Source organism: Rousettus aegyptiacus, unplaced genomic scaffold, assembly GCF_014176215.1.
Source record: "Rousettus aegyptiacus isolate mRouAeg1 unplaced genomic scaffold, mRouAeg1.p scaffold_m13_p_7, whole genome shotgun sequence".
Lineage (NCBI taxonomy): Eukaryota > Metazoa > Chordata > Mammalia > Chiroptera > Pteropodidae > Rousettus > Rousettus aegyptiacus.
In genome coordinates this window covers 106,888,426-106,907,654 of record NW_023416310.1, presented here as the reverse complement: position 1 = coordinate 106,907,654, position 19,229 = coordinate 106,888,426, and the positions used below count along the sequence as shown (strand labels likewise).

Genomic DNA, 19,229 nt, shown 5'->3' with positions numbered 1-19,229 from the left:
TTAAATCCATCTTGTCTAGTGTGCATTTAAGGCTGCTGTTTCCTTGTTGATTTTTCTGTCTGGAATAATGTGTCCATTGGTGTTGATGGGGTGTTAACACTCCCTACTATGGTTGTATTGCTGTTAACCTCTCCCCTTATATCAGTCAGATGTTTAGTAGGGTTGTACCTTCTTGTTGGGTTGATCCTATTATCATTATGTAATGTCCTTCTTTGTCTCTTATTATAGTCTTTGTTTTAAAGTGGCTTCCCATTTTTAAAATATAATTATCTCAGGTCTCAGGTATTTCTTCTATACACATTGTGTGCCATATCTAATGGTGTTATCATTTTTCCTTCGACCATCGTGTATAATTTAAGAAACTCATAACTAGGACAGTCTATTTCATTTATCCCTATCTTTACCAATTCAAAAAATTTTTTTTCTTTCTGCAGTTCCACTCCTGTTATTATTTACTTTGTTTAGAGTATTTCCCTTAGTTACTAATGTTTGGTTGGAGTAAGAGTTCTCTGTGGTAGGCTACCCCTTTCCTGGTTTTGACTAAGGGAATAGGTTCTCTTAGGGCATTTTTTGTTTGCTTGTTTGTTTGTTTGTTTGTTATTGTTGTTGTTGTTTTTGTCTGTGTCTGTTGGTGATTTTGGCTTGGAAGTTTTTGTAACACCTTGGCTGAGAAATATGAGAGGTAATAAGAAAAACAAGAGAATTTACCACCATGCTATTCCTCAGCCCTGAAATTCTAGGACAGTTTTCTTTTTTCCACATTTCAGGGTCTTCCCATTCTTGTTTGTTGTGTTATGTCCAGGGGAAATGGAGCCACTCTGTTTTGGCTCAAGCCCCAGATACAGAGTTTTCCCCAAAATTTTATTGTGAAAACTTTCAAAGACAAAGCAAAGTTGAAAGAATTTTACAGCGAACACCCATATGCTATCACCTAGATTCTATCATTAATGTTACTAAATTTGCTTTATCGTGGTTCTTAACAGCTAAAACTTAGCAACAATGCAAATGTCCATCTACAGGATAGTAGCTAAAACTACATGCAATAACAGTGTGAATATGACAAACTGTTTGGAGAACAGAGCACAAAAAAATACAGTTGTATGATTATATTACATAAAGTTTAAAATAGATAAAATTTTTGTATAAGGATGCGTAAATATATGTTAAAACTATAAAGAAAAGCAGAAAAATGTCTCTCTCAGAAGTCAAGATAGTAGCTGTGTTTAGGAAAGAGGTACCGAGTGTTTGCAGGGGTCTACTTCTTAATCTACATTTACTGGGATGTTCTCTTTATTATTGTGAAATGTGAAATAAAATGGAGTCACTTAAGTTAAGGGTTTTAAAATGGAGTCAGGAAGCTATCAAGGGAATGAATCTTATGCACATCCTCACCAGACAGAACACAAACTTTTGAACTAGACAAAACCATACATACTCTAGAATTCTGCAAAAACAACTACAACTTATCACAGAGACATACTTTTATTTAACAATAGCCCTACCAATAGATTATGTTCAACCGAGATTAGCTTTCTGCCAACAGCACCGATTAAAATTCTTTGTGAATGATTTTGCCTTTAAAAACCTCCTTTTGTCTTTAAAAACCTCTGGTTTTGTTCCCCAGTAGGAACTACCTGAATCGGTATGCACAGATTGCAATTCTTTTTAATCCCAAATAAACACTTTTCTTTTTCTTTGCTTGATTTTTGTCTGCTGACAATTTAGGTTAACATATCCATGTGTTATACTGGAAAATATATGTTCTAACTGGTTTTCTGTATGTACATTTCACATTTTCAAAAGCATGAGAAATATGATTCTATTTTTTGTTTCATACACACAAATGTGAGTATGCATATGCAATAGCACATATGAATAAATGTAGCCAGTGTTTCTGCTGGACTTATTTATTGTGCTTCTTCATTCTATATACTGTGTGTAATTTAAAAAATAATGAATGCTTTATTTTCATAGTGAGGGTAAACAACAAAGCACTTTTCTCTTTAAAAAATTATGCATAAGTAGTATTTCAAAATGATACTAAAATTTTGAAAATTTGAATAGGAAATGGCCAAAGTACCTACGTAGGCAATTAACAGAAAATATCTAAATGGTTCAGTAAATATAAGATATTATATTTAATTTCACAAATACTCAAAATTAGGTATTAAAAATTGCTCTATTAAAAAAACAAAAGCATTTTTTAAAAAGCATTAAAAAGATAAAACCCAGAGTGGGCATCAGTGCTAGGCACATATTGTCACAAACTATTTAGGGAAATATAAATTGTAAAATCTTCCAGGAAGGTGACTAGGCAATGTACTTGAAATTCTAAACTTCAAGAAATTTAAACTAAGAAAATAATCTTCAAAGATATAGCTACAAGGATATTAATAGAACGAAAAACTGGAAATAATATAATAATAGGGATTTAGTTAAATACATTTAAATAAATAAGCTTAGTTTAAATATATTTAACCCCAAAAAAGTTAATTGGATGCAATGACATGCACTGAAGCCATTAAAGCACTGCTGAGGGACGATATTTACTGGCAAATTCAAATGTTCAAGGCATATTCTTACGTGGGAGAAAAAACGAAGATAGGTTACAATTGCTATTTGCAATATTCTTTTTTAAAAACGAGAGCGGCAGTGATCGAGAGATCAATATGGAGTTCAAAGGTCTGTTAAAAGACGTTAACCAAAATGTTAACCTCTTATTTCTGTGTGGTAGCATCAAGTGTATTTTTCTTTAAATTATCCGTTGGCTTCTCAGCGACTGGAATGCCCTTCTCCCGCACTGCCTCGGACTCTTGGCACCCTATTCTCATTTTCTCAGTGAGTACTGCAGAGGCCACTCTACTGACTCTCCCAAATGGGTCTCAGATCCCTAAGACCCTGTTCTCTTGCGTTTTTCCATAACACTTATCTTCTAAAAGGTTATATAATTATATTCATTGCTATTGTCTGCTCCCTACCTCCCAAAAAAGTTCTCGAGAGCAACAATCAACGATTTTTGTTCTGTTTACAAACATATTTCCAACCGTTTACAAGAGCTTGGCACATAGCGGTTGCTAGACACTTTCGTTGAATGACTTCAGGGGAAATAGGTTTGTTCTGGCGGGTGTCTACTTGCCTTATCATCATTTATGCAGATGTAGAGCCCTCGGCGAACTACCCTTTCCTTCCCAAGGAACCGAGAAACCAGGGCCCTGGTAGCTCACACAGTGGGGCGCCGAACCCAGATTTGGGTTCTGGGCACGTGACAGGCTCGCCAGTGCCGCGCGTCTCACAAGCGCAGAGAACTACACTTCCCAGAATCCTTGGGTCCTCACGCGGACTACATTTCCCAGAGGTATTAGCACCCCCACCTCCACCCCAGAACCTGAGTGGGGCGCGGGGTATTTGCCGCCAGGGTGAGCAGCTTCCAGGTCTGACCCAGGAGGAACCCCGACTCGAGGCTTCTGCCCGGCGCGGGCAGTTCCGGAGCCTCCGTCTGCGGAGCGCGGTTGGCAGAGGCACAGCCCCCAGAACCCTCGAGGCCTGGGCGAGGTGAGCGTCGGATGTTCGGCGGGATGCGGGAGGGAGGACCCGGGCCTCGGGAGGATGCGGGACACAGGCCCGAGAGGCGCAAGCGGGGCCTTTGTGGGCGCGGGCGTGCCGAGAGCCCAGCCCTCCGGCTCTGTCCGCCTGCCTCCCACGCTCCGTCCGGCAGACGTGCAGCCGAACAAGGCAGGTCGGGCATTTAGTTCCCGATGGCCCCAGGCCCCAGCCACCCTCCTGCTTCCCCCGACCGTTCCCAGCGCGCAACCTGCCCGGCCCCTGCCGGCTGTCAGTGGAGGTGAGGAATTGTATTTCCTCCCCTTACGGTCGCCACTGCCCTCCGAGGTGGCAGGCGTAACGATCTGTTTTCCTCAAGAAGGGAGTTGCTGGCTTCTCCAATGGCAGAGCCAGGACGGGCATCCCTCAGACAGCAGCCCCTTCCCGCCACAGGAGAGTTGATGTTTCGCCTTTCCGAAGCAATTTTCTCCAATATCTGATTCCTTGACAGGAGGGGAAGGAACATGGTGAGAAACGCTTGCGGTGGAGAAAAGTGGTCGCGTGCACGCAGTGGGGTTAGAGTGGATGACTGGGGCGCACCGTGCGGGAACCTGGTCCACCCTCACTGGTTGTGGGTGCTTCCACTCTGCCCTCAGTTTTCCGATCTATAGACTGGGGGTGCTGACGATGCCAGCAGTGCTGTGGGACTAAACGGTGTGGGCAGTGCCTGGCTCAGTGAGTCCCTGCTGTTGCTGCTGTTGCTGGAGGCCTAAGTTCTTTTTCTCTGTGCCAGGGGAAGAGTTGGGGCCTGGACCAGGGTGGCCCAGCCCTTCTCTCTGGTCCTGCCTGCTCATAGCTCCTCCTGATGTCCCTCTCTGAGGGCACAGTGTCATTCTCAGCTGATGGAAGTATTTGGGAGCTGGTGATTCTGAGGAGTGGAAAGAAGAAGGGGTGCTCTCTCCTGGCTCCCTTTTCTTTCAGATCTGCCTTCTGTGATTGCACCATCCTCAAGGAGAGGAGCCCAGAGGACATGGCTACTGAACAGAGGGAAGCAAGGTCTCAGGTGAGTTAATTGTGTCTCAGGCCTTAGGGACAGATGGTTTGTTTGTTGTTTTTCCTCCAGTTGAAGTTCTCTTCCCAAGACAGTCTTCTCCAAGATTTGGAGCCAAGTCCCTTTCCCTTTGAAGAACCGTCCCCCCAGTGGGTGGTGGACTCTGTCATGCATGCCTGCCTCCACCACAGCAGCTGGTGTCCAAAGTGTCTCTTCATTTTCCTAACACTCTTTTATTCATTACTCTCAACTCACTGCATGATTGCTAATTTGACAGGTGAAATGCCACATGTGTCATATCATTTGAGGACAGAACAGACAAACATCACTCTTGGCAGAGTTCTTTTCCGGCCCTGCCTCCTTGGCTCAGCCCATCTCCTGCACTACTCTTAGCCAGAATGCTTTTTTTTTTCTCTCCGCCCCAGAGAATCCTTGTGATAACGTTCTTCAGGCTTCTCCCACCCACAGTTTTTAGTTTCTTCTTCCTCTTAACCCCGTGGATCACATTACTTACTTCTACCACTGTCTTGAAAGCTGATCTTAACCTGCCATGTGCATCTTTATATGTGAGAATGAGGAGGGACCTTATCCGGTGAGCTGATGTGTGAACGAAGGGCAGCCATGTTGGAGGGGACACAGTCTCTTGACTCCGAGGGCAGAGACAAGACTCCTCAGGAAGTGGCAAGGAGGGTTCCGTGGGCCATCGGTACTGGAGAGGCGGTGTATACAGTGCTTAGGAAGTGAGGCTTTGGAGCCAAATGGACAGGTTTGAACCTACATCCTCCATTGCCATTTATAGGTCTTGGGCAAATCCCTCCACCTCTCTGGGCATCAGTTTCCTCATCCGTAAAATGAGAATAACAATAGCAACTACGTCATAGGTTAGGTGAGAGAATTGTGTGAGTTAGTGCATGGAAGGTGTTTAGGTCAGGGCCAGGCACCATGTGTGGTTGCCATGGTAGCTGAACGATGTTTTTCTGGTAATAATGCTGTTAAAGTGGATAGAGAGAAACTGCGGTAGTGTTCCTAGGACCCGGGAGCTTGTCTCATCTTTATCTAACTGTGACAGATAGTGTTACCGGGGAGTGTCCCAGGGGCTTTACCTTTGTTCTCACTCTCGGGACAGTGCAGCAGTTATTATCCCCATTTTACCTGTGAGGATACTAAGGCTCAAAGAAGTCAAGTAACCTGGATTCAAACCCCAGTGTGTGTGGCCTCTAAGCTCAGCTTGTAGTTGTCCTGCTGTTGCTCTCTGACCTTTCAGGATGCAAGGCAGACCCAGCAGGTGTTCTCAGGGCTCTTCCGCCATCTTTTGGGCCCATGGGATGTGCTGCGTTTGATCTCAGGGGGCTGTGGCCAGGGCCTCCCTCCCAGGTATTCCTGGGCTGCTTTCGTCTAAGGCTTGCCCATCCCACTCCCATGGAGCCAGAGCCGAGGAGCCGAGCCGAGTTGCTCTTTTGTCGAGAACATTCTCCGTCCCCATGTGTGAGTGGATCCTGTAGGCGTTCTTGCCCACCTCGCTTGCTGCCCATCCATCAATGCTGCGGGGACTCATGTATAAAACTCACCGACGGGACCTTTGTGACCAGAGAGAGAATGTACTGAGGACTGAGTCAAAAGAAAACTCTAATTATTGTCTTGCTTCTGCCACTAATACATTATGTGACCTGGGGTCTCGAGTGCCCTGGACCTTATGTTCCTCATCTCTAAAATAAGGGTCAACCTAGGAGGCAGCGTACCGTCCTGTCCAGCTACACGTTTTCTTTCATCATTCAAATTGTTATGCATTTTTCTTCTCTACTAGTTGAATTGTAAGTTCTTTTGAAAGCAAATCATTTCTTGTATTCCCCCATATGCCAATAAATTATCTTTCATATCATACATGTATTTTTTGCTCATCTTAAAAATTCAGAGAATGAAAAATACATATATAAAGAAGAAAGTATAATCAGTCTTACCCCAACATCTGGAGATAGTCAGTCACCCCTTTGGTATGCATCCCACAGAATCATTTTTATGCACATTTATTAATATACACATGTATGTATTATATATTTTACTATTTTAACTTTTATCATGGTGAAATATATATAGCATAAAATTTACCACTTTAACCCTTTTTGAATGTGTAATTCTGTGGCATTAAGCATTCACGTTGTTGTATAAACATCACCACCGTCTATCACCATTACATGGATGATCTCATTTATTTATTAACCCTATGAAGTAGGCATTGACAGGCAGTTTTGCAGAGTGGTTGAGAATGGAGCCTCGGACATTCACCTGAATTGGAATTCCATCTCTGACACTGAACAGCTGTGATACTGTGATATATAATATAATAAAAAATGTATTTGGTCTTCATCCCTGTTCCTGGCACACTGCTTCAAAAATCCTTGTAATTTCTCATGTGTTTAGTAATATTTAGGTTTTTTTTCACCTGAAATAACTTAAGAGCAATAAAGGTGAAATAGGTATGTTCGGTTATTCATAACCAGCCCTTTCAATCACATCCAAGTTTATATTAATGAGGTGACTTTTTGAAAGCCCCTAAGAATAGGGGCCGGTTGCCAGAGAAACCAACCCTGATTAGAGGGTCTGGAGGTTGAACCAGCCATGCCTACACAATGATTTCATGAATCATGCCCGTGTAATGGCTGGTGATTTAATCCATTATGCCTTTGTAACGAAGCCTCCATAAAAAACAAAACGGCAGGATGCTGAGATCTTCTGGGTTGGTAAATGAGCTGTGGATATTCGAAGAGAATGGCTCATCCAGAGAGGACTCAGAAGCCCTGAGCCCTTACTCATGCCTTGCTCTGTGTCTCTCTTCATCTGGCCATTCCAGAGTTCTATCTTTTTATAATAAATTGGTAGTCCAGTAAGTAACATGTTTTTCTGAGTTCAATTTGCCACTCTAGCAAATTAATCAAACTGAGGAGTGAATTGTGAAAACCTCTCAAGATGCATTTTATGGTGGCCCGTCTGCCTCCCCACTGCCACCTTCTTCGCTCTGTGATGGTTGGTGCTGGTGAGCTGGGATGGCTTGTCTTTGCAGGTGTCAGTGACGTTCGAGGATGTGGCTGTGCTCTTTACGCGGGACGAGTGGAGAAAGCTGCGTCCTTCTCAGAGGAGCTTGTACCAGGATGTGATGCTGGAGAACTATGGTCACCTGGTCTCACTGGGTAAGGAAGCTTTCCCGTAGGTACAGAATTCAGAAGTGGGGATAACTCAGTACCAGCTTCCCTGGCTAAAAGCCCTGGGTCCTCAGAAACTTGAGTCGAGTGTTGCCTGATGATCGTGCAAGTTGGATCTGCATAAATAAACATGAAAACCTTTCCTCCTTATAGACGTGGAATCGTCCATGGGGGGGGGGACAGTTTGCACTGTTGCACACTAGAAGCTCCCCTGTAGTTCAGGCATCATTTCCCTCTGTAATTGTTCTGTATTTGCTTGTTCACCGCTCAGCGGGCAGCGCCCCTCAGCCCTCTCTGTGGACCTGCCACTTGCCTTTCCCCGTTCTCTTTCCAGCCAGGTGGACATCACACAGTCCATCTTTGAAAGGGAGTCAGATAGTGTGTTCTTGTTTTGAACAGGCTACTTGGAACAGAATCCTTGCCACAGATACCTGTTCACAGATTTTAATTCAGTCTGTACATCTTGCATGTTCCATCCTCTGTAGAAAGCCCTATTAATCAAGCTGTGTGTTTGTCTTATTTCCCTAACATACAACTAATTAGCCTACATATCCCTTCCTTTCCTCTGATACCCTCACATCCTGGGGCCCAACTTGAGTACCCTGCAGGGGCTATTAGTGTCACCCCAAGTGTTCCCTTCAGATCTGTTTGTGTCCAAACAAAACCAAGTCTTGTTTTTTCTTTTCTTTCCTCTGTGGGCAGGACTCCCACTTTCCAAACCCAAAGTGATCTCCCTGCTGCAGCAAGGCGAAGAGCCCTGGAAGGTCGAGGAAGGATGTCTCAGAGGCTCCTGGCTGGGTGAGTGGGGAACTGAGGTGCGGGAATCGCCACAGGCAAAGATCTGGTCAATGAGTGGATGGCGCGGCCATGGGATGCTGGTCGAGAAGATTTCTCCCGGGTTCTCGATCCTCCAGAAATGGTGGAGGAGGGGACACTAAAGCGTTAGACATGAGCTTCCTCTTTTTCTCTAGTAATCACTTCACAAATGAGTCTCTCAAGATCTCTTATTTTTTCTGTTGTTTCAGAGAAGTGCTACGTTCTCATATAGTCATTCAGCAAACATGGTGTATTTAAGGAATTGCAGATAATTCATTTTTACTGGAGCTCAGAGTATGTACATGGGAGAAGAAGGAGGGGAGGAAGGAAAGGATTTTAGACCACTAGTCAGGGGCCACATTATAAAGTGCTTTGATGCAGTTCTTAGAGATGGGAATTGCAGATAGTTAAAGGATTTTAAGCTGAAGAATTGTATCATCCTTGCTATTTTAGAAAAATCGGTCTGAAGTAGAAACAGGGTAAGCGTCCTTCAGTAAACCCACAGCTGAAGAAGCTATGATATGTCCCCACTATGGCACAGGGCACGATGGTCAGAAAGAGGACACTGATGGACAGAGCTGACTCCGAGGCCCATTAAGGACTAAAGCAAGTTCTGGAGTGTTATTATGATGTGGCACCATTTATGTTTAAAGAAAATTACATAGGTGTATTAATGGTGGTGGTTAGAGACATCTTAGTGATGGGATTTAAAAGAATTTGATGATAGTGGTTACTGGGTAGGGCAGGGGGTAGAGACGGGGAAGAGGAAAATAAATAAAATAAATAAAAAATAAATAATTTGATGATTGGCTAGCCTTGGAATATAGTGGAGAGAAATTTCTGAGATGAAACTAAGAATATATGGCAAAGTACCTGAAAAGATTATAATTTTGAACTGGGAAACAGAAAAAAGGTTTGAAAGGAATTCACTGGGTTCAGATTTGGACAGGTTGAATTTGAAAAGAAAGATACTCAGATGGAAAGTCTAGCAGGCAGTTGGAAATATCTCTATTTTTGAGAAAAGTCATGATAGTTATTCACATAGGAGGTGTGGGAGTGGATGAGATCATCTAGGAAGAGAAGGTTGAATAGAGATTCGCAGAGTGTCACAAAAGCCAAGGGAACGTAGACCTAATGACAGGAACTAGTCAGGTGGTCATGAGCAAAATCAGTTTGGCTTCTAAACTTCTGACCTAAGTCTTAACCTCAGGCCCGGGCTTGATTCTGGAAGGGAGCAGAAGTTCACCTTCACGTCAGGAGACAGATCTGTAGGCCTGCAGAAAACCCTAAACAGATCGTAAGGGACAACTGGGATGTCTACAATGGAGGACTCAGGTCTGCTTCAGTGGGAAACACAAATTTAGAAGCAAGGTGTTGGCACTTTAAAGAAAAATTGAGATGAGTTTCCCAGTATTGGTGTGGTCCTTGCGGCTCTAATCATTACCATCCAAAATAACCGCCCCCCCATGTCCAAATTCTCTATTCTTTAAATGAAAATTTTCAAAAAGCATTTCTGCACTTGATGTTTCCATTTTTCTTACCTCCCATTGCTTCTTCAGTGTATTCCACAATACACTTGAGGCAGAGAGACTAGTTAGACTTTCTTCTTTATTATTCCACAAAAGGCACAGTTATTAAATCCTGGACAGTTTCCATCTTGGCACAATTAGGATTAAGTTTTTAGTCCTCAAATTATTTGCCAAAGTTGGTTGCTCACTCCCTGAAGTACTTGTTTCCTTTGTCTTCTGGACACCATACTTTTCTAATTTTCTTCCTTTTCTTGACCTTTAATGTTGTAGTACCTAGTTCTTCGGCTTTAAATAAAACTTAACTACAGAGGCCTCCCACCTACCTAACCATAGCTCTGACCTAGATCTCCAAAATAATATATACAACTGGCTATTTTGGTATCCTCCTCTAGTATCTATTAAGACATCTCAGCCATAACAAACGTATCTGAAATAGAATACCCTCCTCAGATATGCCCTTTTCCTAGTCTTCCCCTCCTCAGTAACTTGTACCAGCAATGATCATTTTCAGGCTAAAAACCTAGGAGTGATCCCTAACTTTTTAATTCCTTCTCAGCACCCTACACACAGTCCATCAGCAAATTCAGTCCCTTGAGTACTTCCTTAATAGTATACCCTGATGCAGTCATCGCTCCCTCCACCCCTTCTCACCTACATAACTACAGCAGCCTCCTAGGTGGTTTCTCCTCTTCCTGCCTCCACTTGTGTCCCGCCAGTCTGTGATCTGCACAGTAGCCAACTTGAGTGAGCATGCAGTTTCCCCGAGGCTTCCTGTCAGGCTTAGAGTAAAATTCCAAAGTCTTTACTATGATGTATGAGCCTTATGCAATTTGCCCCTACCTATTGTTCCAGTCCTGTTTACCATCTTCCCTCTTCTTGCTCACTGCACTGTAGCCACACAGCCTCTTTGCTGTTCCTCTGAAGTCACCACACTTTTGTATTTATTTGCTGTTTCCTTTGCCTGGGAATCCCTTTCTTTACATAATCCATATGGCTTTTACTTATTTACTTATTATTTATCGCTTTATTTTCCCCTTCCCCTCAGCACTCACACACACATACTAAAGTATAAGCTCCTTAAAAGTTAGAACTCTCTCCGTCATCACACTATCTACGTGTTCCACAATATTAGTTGGCCCATAGTAGGCACTTAGTAAGTATATGTTAATGGAAAGGATGTCTACAGCATTTGCAAAGATAAAGAAATAAGAAAATAACATGGAATGCTTCAGAAACTGTATGTAGTTAGGCAGATCTGGCAAGAAACCAGGGGAAGGAGATGCAGACAGAGGTGGACAGAGGTCAGATCACGAAATACCTTGCTCACCATGTTAAGTACTTTGGCCATTATATATGAATCATTGACAATAATTTGGGGATCTTAAAGAAGTTGACAACATGATAAGATGTAGATTTTAGAAAGATAACTCTGGCTGCAGTGTGGAGACTGAATTGTCAGAGAGCAGGACTTGAGGCAGAGAAACTAGTTAGACTATGGTAGAAACAGTAAGACGTGAGAAACAAAGTACATCCTAGGTATAATACACAGGGCTCTAGTAAAGGTGTAAGTCACAAAACTGCAGTCTTTACATACAGGCTTCAGCAGGGTCTTTAACTTTACCTTATTACAGGCTAGAATCCAAAATGCCGACTCTTAACTATTTTCTTGCCTGCACATATAATGAACTTAGAACCAGTGATGATATACATGGGAAAATACTCCATTTTTGTGAATGTCTCCCATACTTTTGCCCAAATAATGTATTAAAGTTTGATCATTAATTTATTAAGCCTTAGATGGAGAAGGAGCTAGGAAGGTGTTGGGCAGAAAGTAAAAAACTCCTCTTTCCTTTACAATAAATAGTAAAGATATAAGTGCATATAAAATTAGGGTGCGTATAGGAGGGTGTGTAGAGTGAAAAAAAAATTCTAAACTCTAGGGAATACCAGTTTTAAAGAGGAGAAAGTTGTCCATGCAGGAAACTGAGAAGTGAATGCTAGTAGAAGAAAAGAGAAAAGCAGAATAGATTTTGTTCACCCAGCAGAGGGAATATGTACACAGGTGAGAAAGTGCATGTCAGATAGGAATCTCAAATGCAGTGAAACGCAGAGGAGCCCTTTAAATGGTACCGCTAGCTCAGGAGAAAATGCCAAACCATGTGCACCATCATTCCCCTGGCAAAATTTAATATTCAATGAATTACACTCTTACCCAATTTTAATAGTTATTCACTTTAATTCTGTTTAGTACTCCATCATGTTAGTCCTTTTTTACCTTTTTATATTTATGCCTATCTTACTGTTGATTTTCGAATCTTTTCTACCCTGCGTGCATAGCCTCTCATGCTTGATGAATGAGCAAGGCTGCCTTCTTAGCTTGTGACTTTTGGCTTCATGCCTTTTTCTGACTCCTCTGTAGATTAAGTCAGTAACACCTTCCTGTTTGAATTGGCTCTGAAACCCTCCCATTACCCATGTAATATATCGCTCTGTAAGGCAACTTCTCTTACAAGTATTTGAATAGTGCATGTGCATGTGTGTATGTATATGAAATTAATATATAAGTAATCGAGAATATTTGACATTGTTTAAATTAGGAATATATAAGTAATTAAGAAAGAGCAACAAAACATTTCATATATAATTTGAATGCCAGCAGGGAGAACTATAGGTTAATAGGACATGTTAATCTGCTTGTGAAGAACACTTATGGGAGAAAAGAAAATATAGAAAATATAGAATTGTTTTAACACTATAGTAAGTGCTGTAATGAGGGGAATGGACTATGGAAACTCAAGAAAGAACTCAGAAAGAGTTAATTTTTGATCTGAATATGAAAGTTTCGAAGGAATTTGTCATAAGGGAAAAGGAGGAGGACTTTCTTGATTAGGAATAATTACACAAAGAAGAAAAATGTCATGAATCTGTCATGGACTTCGGACTCTGATCCCAGATTGCTTTCCCAGTTCATGCTCCCCCTTTCCCCCTTCTTCATTAGCTAATTCTCCTGTCACCTTTAAGCTCACTTTCTTTGCTTTATTCTTTTTTCCACCCTAGTACTTCAACTCTCAACGATTATTTTTCTGTACTGCTTAGATCTCCTGAAATTTTCCTCTTACTATTTTTGGGTCAGATACCAAAACATTATTTAAATATCACCAATATTTATTTATTCTATACATTTTATCTCAGTAGCCAAATACTATGTCACATGCAACATCTTCATTTTTTTTTCCCTGCCAGGATGGAAGAGTAATCATAAAACCACAAAGTCAACGCAAACACAAGATTCTTCGTTTCAGCAGCTGATAATGACACGTTCCAAAAGAAATGGACCCTGGGACTTCAAATTAGAAAAACCCTGCATATATGAAGACGAATTAGAGAAAAAGCAGGAGAAAAAGGAAAGTGTTCAGATACTTTCAGTCACCCACAAAAAAATCCTTACTGTAGAAAGAAGATATAAAAATACTGAATTTGGCCAAAACTTCAGCCCAAAGTCAGTTCTTGTTAGGCAACAGGTGGTTCCCAGAGAAAAAACACCACCAAAATGCGAAATGCAAGGAAACGGTTTCAAACAGAATTTAAATTTACTTAATCAACCAAAAATTAACACAGCAGAGAAGCGCTATAAATGTAGTATGTGTGAGAAAACTTTCATTAACACTTCATCCCTTCGTAAACATGAGAAAAACCATAGTGGAGAGAAATTATTTAAGTGTAAAGAATGTTCAAAAGCCTTTAACCAAAGTTCAGCTCTTATTCAACATCAAATAACCCATACTGGAGAGAAACCCTATGTATGTAAAGAATGTGGGAAAGCCTTTACTCTTAGTACATCCCTTTATAAACATCTAAGAACCCATACTGTGGAGAAATCCTATAGATGTAAAGAATGTGGTAAATCTTTCAGTCGAAGGTCAGGCCTTTTTATACATCAAAAAATCCATGCAAAGGAAAACCCCTATAAATATAATCCAGGTAGGAAGGCATCTAGTTGCAGCTCATCCCTTCCTGGATGTCAGAGAACTCATCTCAGAAAGAAGTCCTATTTATGTAATGAATGTGGCAACACTTTTAAATCAAGCTCATCCCTTCGTTATCATCAGAGAATTCACACAGGAGAGAAACCTTTTAAATGTGGGGAATGTGGGAGAGCCTTCAGTCAGAGCGCCTCTCTTATTCAACATGAAAGAATTCACACTGGAGAAAAGCCCTATAGATGTAATGAATGTGGAAAAGGCTTCACTTCTATTTCACGACTTAATAGACACCGAATAATTCATACTGGAGAGAAGTTTTATAATTGTAATGAATGTGGTAAAGCCTTAAGCTCCCACTCGACACTTATTATTCATGAGAGAATTCACACTGGAGAGAAACCATGTAAGTGTAAGGTGTGTGGGAAAGCCTTCCGACAGAGTTCAGCTCTCATCCAGCACCAGAGGATGCACACCGGAGAGAGACCCTATAAATGCAGTGAGTGTGGGAAGACCTTCAGGTGCAACTCATCCCTTAGTAATCACCAGAGGATTCATACAGGAGAGAAACCTTATCGATGTGAGGAGTGTGGGATATCTTTTGGCCAAAGTTCAGCTCTTATTCAACATCGGAGGATTCATACAGGAGAGAAACCCTTTAAATGTAATACATGTGGGAAAACGTTTAGACAAAGCTCATCACGTATTGCCCATCAGAGAATTCATACTGGAGAGAAACCTTATGAGTGTAATACATGTGGGAAACTTTTTAATCACAGATCATCTCTTACTAATCATTACAAAGTTCATATAGAAGAGAACCCCTAGAAAGTAGATTTGCATGTATGAAAGCCTTAAACCAAAGCTTATCAGAATACATGAGAGTGATGTAATAAATGTAATGGATATGAAAACTTTTCTATAATTTACTCATCAGACATTAAATTCCAAGGATAAATCTTGGCTATGTAATAAATAATGAGGAAAGTGGAAAGTGTTCACATCTGTCATACACTTTAAAATAATCTGAAATGAAGAATTCACAATTGAAAACATTGACTTGGGGCATTTGTAAAATAAAATAATTACTTTTCTCTAGTGGTGTACACCAGATATGTGATTGTCATAAACATCTGGGCCAGCAGAGTGTGCACTGGGTTTCTCAAAAACAAAAACAAAAACCAACCTATAAGCTGGTAATACTGTTTTTAAGTAACATTTTAATAACATATAAAAGACGTGATCAAAGAAATTATACATTTTTAAAGGAAAGGACCAAATAAAAGATAAAAATGAACTGTAAACTACCTCTTGGTTTCTGGGATTTGTCCTTTTCCTGACCTGATGTCAAACTTTGTGCATGGATTTTATTTAAACTAGAAATAAAAGTCTGTTCTCTTCCTTTGCTCTTCAAATAATTGCTGTGAGTTGGGAGTTTTCTACCCAATTCTTCATTATTTTTTCAGGAAAAAATTTTTTTTTTTTGCTCTGAAGTTGTTAAAAAGTATACCTGCTATGTTCTGTGAGCTTTCATCTTAGGTATATTAAATGGAAAAATAAATAATTATTTCAAGTTTAAAGCCATTAAATATACACTTAAATTCACCACGGAAGCAGCTGTCAAAAGAAGTTTGATGAATCTTGACACCTGTGCCAAAATATTGCAAAGTACATCAATCATTTTATGACATAAAAAGTATGTTTTTCTTACTTGGTATTCTCTGGTGTCAAACAACTTCAGGAAAACAAAAGGAATAATTATAAACAATTTTTTTTCCCCAATCCCAGCTTTGGGTCAGGTACTATGCTGCACACTAGGAAAAGAAAAACACAGGCCTTCAAGAAGCCATGAATTGAGGGACTAGCAGACAAGTAAGCAAATTATTACGTCACAATATGTAAATATGGTTGTTTTAACAGGAAAATAGGTTAATTTATGACAGTATGTTGCAAGAACATAGCGATTCGTACACTGAAGAAAGGAGATTGAACCTAACCAAGGAAACCTGGAGACATCAAAGAATGCTGTCCAGGGGCAGTGATACCTGATTGAGGTTTCGAAGGAATAATAGGAACTCTCCAGAGGGTGAGATAAACATTCCAAATAAGAGGAAAGTGCATGTGTAAAGGTATAGGTGGGTAATATGACAACCTCGTGGAAACAAGTATAGAAAGTGCAGGAGAACAACAGGTTTTAACAGTTGAGCAGAAGGCAGGGCCAGATAACAAAAGATCTACTTGCTATACTAAAACTTTTGGATTTTTTCTGAAACTAGTGGAATCAAAGGTTATAGGCAAAGGAAATTGTTCTGGCAATAGTGTGCAGTGGATGAATTTAAGGGGTTGAGGGAAGCTGTACAGACCAACACCTAGAAATCTGGGTTCTAGTAATTCCAGTGATTGATAAATAAGAGTCCAAAAAAGTCAAGCAGGGACAGTGTGCATGGAGAATAGGAGTCATAACGTGTTAGAATAAATGAGACATGGAGCTCACAAACAAATAGTTGAAGTTGGTGAGTGAGAAAGCTAAACTGACTCAATAGGGTTGCCAGGCATCCTGCATGTACAGGACATGTCCTGTGTTTAATGATTTTATCCTGCACCCTGTATTGACTTTGTCAGGCCACCTTTAATATCAGTTGTATTGTTTTCCCCAATAACCAAAATTCAGCAGTTAGAGCTATTTTTCTGCTTCAGTAATTGGCACTTTAAATACTTAAATGACAACACTACATGAAAATCCTACCTTCACAAATAAAGATCTGAACAATCATTTATAGTTTCCTGTGTTTTGGGCTGAGGGAAGACCAAAAAGGGGGACTGCAAATTGAAAGACTTGTTTTCCATAGTTAAGAGAGGAAAAGACAAATTCTGCCAAATTCTGAAGTTGTAAGCAAGTATCATTAGAGGTGATCAGTACACGTGCTCCGAAAATCAGCAACAGCAGCTATGCTTCTGAAAGTTAGCAAGTTAATGACAGACTCCAGCTTCTGAAAGTCAGCCAGTTAGTGACCATCCCATGTCTCTAGACAACAGTCAATCACAATAAACAAACAAATCAGTCAGTCTCCAAAGAAAAGTTGCAGTTTGCCCAAGTGCAGGCTTGATAATTAAGGCATTTGATATCAGAACAAGAGATGTGCCTAGATCCGAATAGGCTTCATGGTATTCTAAGTATCCCCAAACTCAAAACTAAGCGTCAACTGTGAGTTTTTCTCAGGTAGTTGATTATTACCGAAATTGGATCCCAAATCTCTCTCTTTTGGCAAACCTCTGTGTGGTTTACTAAACAACAACGCTGACCCAATTTTATGGGAGGAACAGGACAACATAGCCTTTAAAGCCTTAAAGGAGAGTTTAATGAACTGACCTGGGGTATCCCAGTTATCAGATTCCCTTTTTCCTTTCTGTATATGAAAAGAGACATCCTTGGGGTAGACACACTAAAACATGGGCCCCACCATTGACCCCCAGAATATTATAGCCAGCAACCAGACCCTGTGGCATGGTGATACTCTCCTTGCCTTAGAGCCATTATTGCCACTGCTGTTTTAGTTAAGGACACTTAGGAGATTGTTGTGGGTTTTCTTTAACTATCTTTGTACCCTAGGCAGTAGAAGCCTTCCTGAATTCTATTCACACTCAATATTTTTCAGTCAGCTGCCTCACCTTCTATGAAATGTTTTTATTAATTGCTCCTCACATAGCTCAAATATGATGTAACAACCTTAACCCTGCTACTTCCCTTTCCTTGGTTCCTGGCAAAGGCCTTCTCAACTGCTTAAAACTGATAAGTCACTTCCTGACCTTTTGCAATAATCTGCAGAAAACTCTGGGTGACCTTGGCTGCTACTTTTTCTTTTTTTAATGGTGACATTGGTTAACGAAATCCAGTAAGTTTCAGGTATACAATTTAGCAGTAAGATATATATGTATTGCATTGTGTGATGCTGGCTTCTTATGGTTCACTGGTGATTCTTATTTAAAAGGTGAAAATGGCCAATATTGTTCTGGCCACCTATAATATCTATGTTCTTTGATGTGATTGCAGCATCATCTTTACCTTGGCTACTGTGGCCCAACAGTCCAGTCATAGTCTGAGCTTCAGAGAAGGCCCACAGCTGGAGGGAAAGAACAAAAGCACTTGTGGAAGTGAAATCCGCATTTCTCCTCTGTGCAGATGTCACTTTCCTCTTGAACAACTTTTACTGTCACACACAACACACACACATACACATATCACTTATTTTCACATTTATAACAGTACAAAGTAAGGCGAAAAGGTATGAGAATTGCATCCCTTTTGCAATGTTGCCTTTCAGGGAGAGATTATGAACTTCGCGAGAACTCACTTGGCTGTGGGCCAATCGAGAGCTCCATTCATTAGTCCCAAAGATAAAAGATCCCTCAAGGAGGTTGAGACTTTCAGACTCCTTAAGAAAATCCCAGAAAGTGGGTGGGGCTTTGCCAGGCTTCTTGGGTATGTGTCATCCAAGAACACAGTGCTAGGCCATTTGCAGGCAGCCATATTCTCTGGCATACCAGGACATGATTGTAACACTCCTACCTAGTGCCCTTTCCCCTGGGGACTCATTCTTGATGCTGAAGGGGGACTTTGTGCCCTGAAGAAAATGCCCATGGGCTCCAGACCCCTCAGATGTGCCAAATCCTTCTATGACTCTCCTCCAGAAGACAGAAGAAGCAGACCTATGCTTACCAAAGTCTCCAAGGGCTATCACTGGGATTCCCATCTATGGCAAGAGGGATTCCTGAAATGGGATAACCCTAACTTTCACCCACCCAATCCCCATTCCCATCTGCCACAGGACCCCAGAGACAATTCCACACCATGTAATGACATGGAGACTTCCAGGAGTCTCAATGTAATACCACAGTGCTCTGTTTGCAGACCCAGAAGTCAAGGGCACCTCTTACTTCACCTTCCTCCAGAAACCACTTGGAGCATTCAAGACATGCCAGTTTTTAGGACGTGTCTCAGGAGCACCTGGCTTTTGTATTTAGTTGATTTTTTTTTGTACCGAAATGTTTTAATTCTCTTCTCATTTTCCTTTGTGTATATTATATACCTATTTTCTTTGTGGTTACCATGGGACTA

General features: G+C 41.1%; 1 protein-coding gene across 7 annotated transcripts; it reads left to right on the top strand.

The window, feature by feature from the left end:
• Nucleotides 1–3,368: 3,368 nt before the first annotated feature.
• ZNF354A (zinc finger protein 354A) lies at nt 3,369–15,830 on the top strand. 7 transcript variants are annotated; one of them, XM_036224732.1, is made up of 6 exons: nt 3,369–3,552; nt 3,994–4,067; nt 4,522–4,603; nt 7,650–7,776; nt 8,491–8,586; nt 13,377–15,830. In XM_036224732.1, the coding sequence occupies exons 3-6, from the start codon at nt 4,571–4,573 to the stop codon at nt 14,939–14,941; spliced, it is 1,821 nt and encodes a 606-aa protein (XP_036080625.1). In that variant the 5' UTR covers nt 3,369–3,552; nt 3,994–4,067; nt 4,522–4,570; the 3' UTR covers nt 14,942–15,830. The 7 variants fall into 7 exon arrangements, with proteins under 7 accessions (XP_036080625.1, XP_016013883.1, XP_036080624.1 ...); XM_016158397.2 differs by lacking the exon at nt 3,994–4,067 and having other exon boundaries at nt 3,370–3,552; XM_036224731.1 differs by having other exon boundaries at nt 3,370–3,552; nt 3,994–4,603.
• Nucleotides 15,831–19,229: the final 3,399 nt, after the last annotated feature.

Excerpts from the sequence above, each read along its gene's own strand:
- ZNF354A (XM_036224731.1), top strand. The coding sequence starts at position 4,406 with ATGTCCCTCTCTGAGGGCACAGTGTCATTCTCAGCTGATGGAAGTATT. Across the intron at positions 4,604-7,649 it reads AGAGGGAAGCAAGGTCTCAG|GTGTCAGTGACGTTCGAGGA; the intron begins GTGAGTTAATTG and ends TTGTCTTTGCAG. Across the intron at positions 8,587-13,376 it reads TCTCAGAGGCTCCTGGCTGG|GATGGAAGAGTAATCATAAA; the intron begins GTGAGTGGGGAA and ends TTTCCCTGCCAG.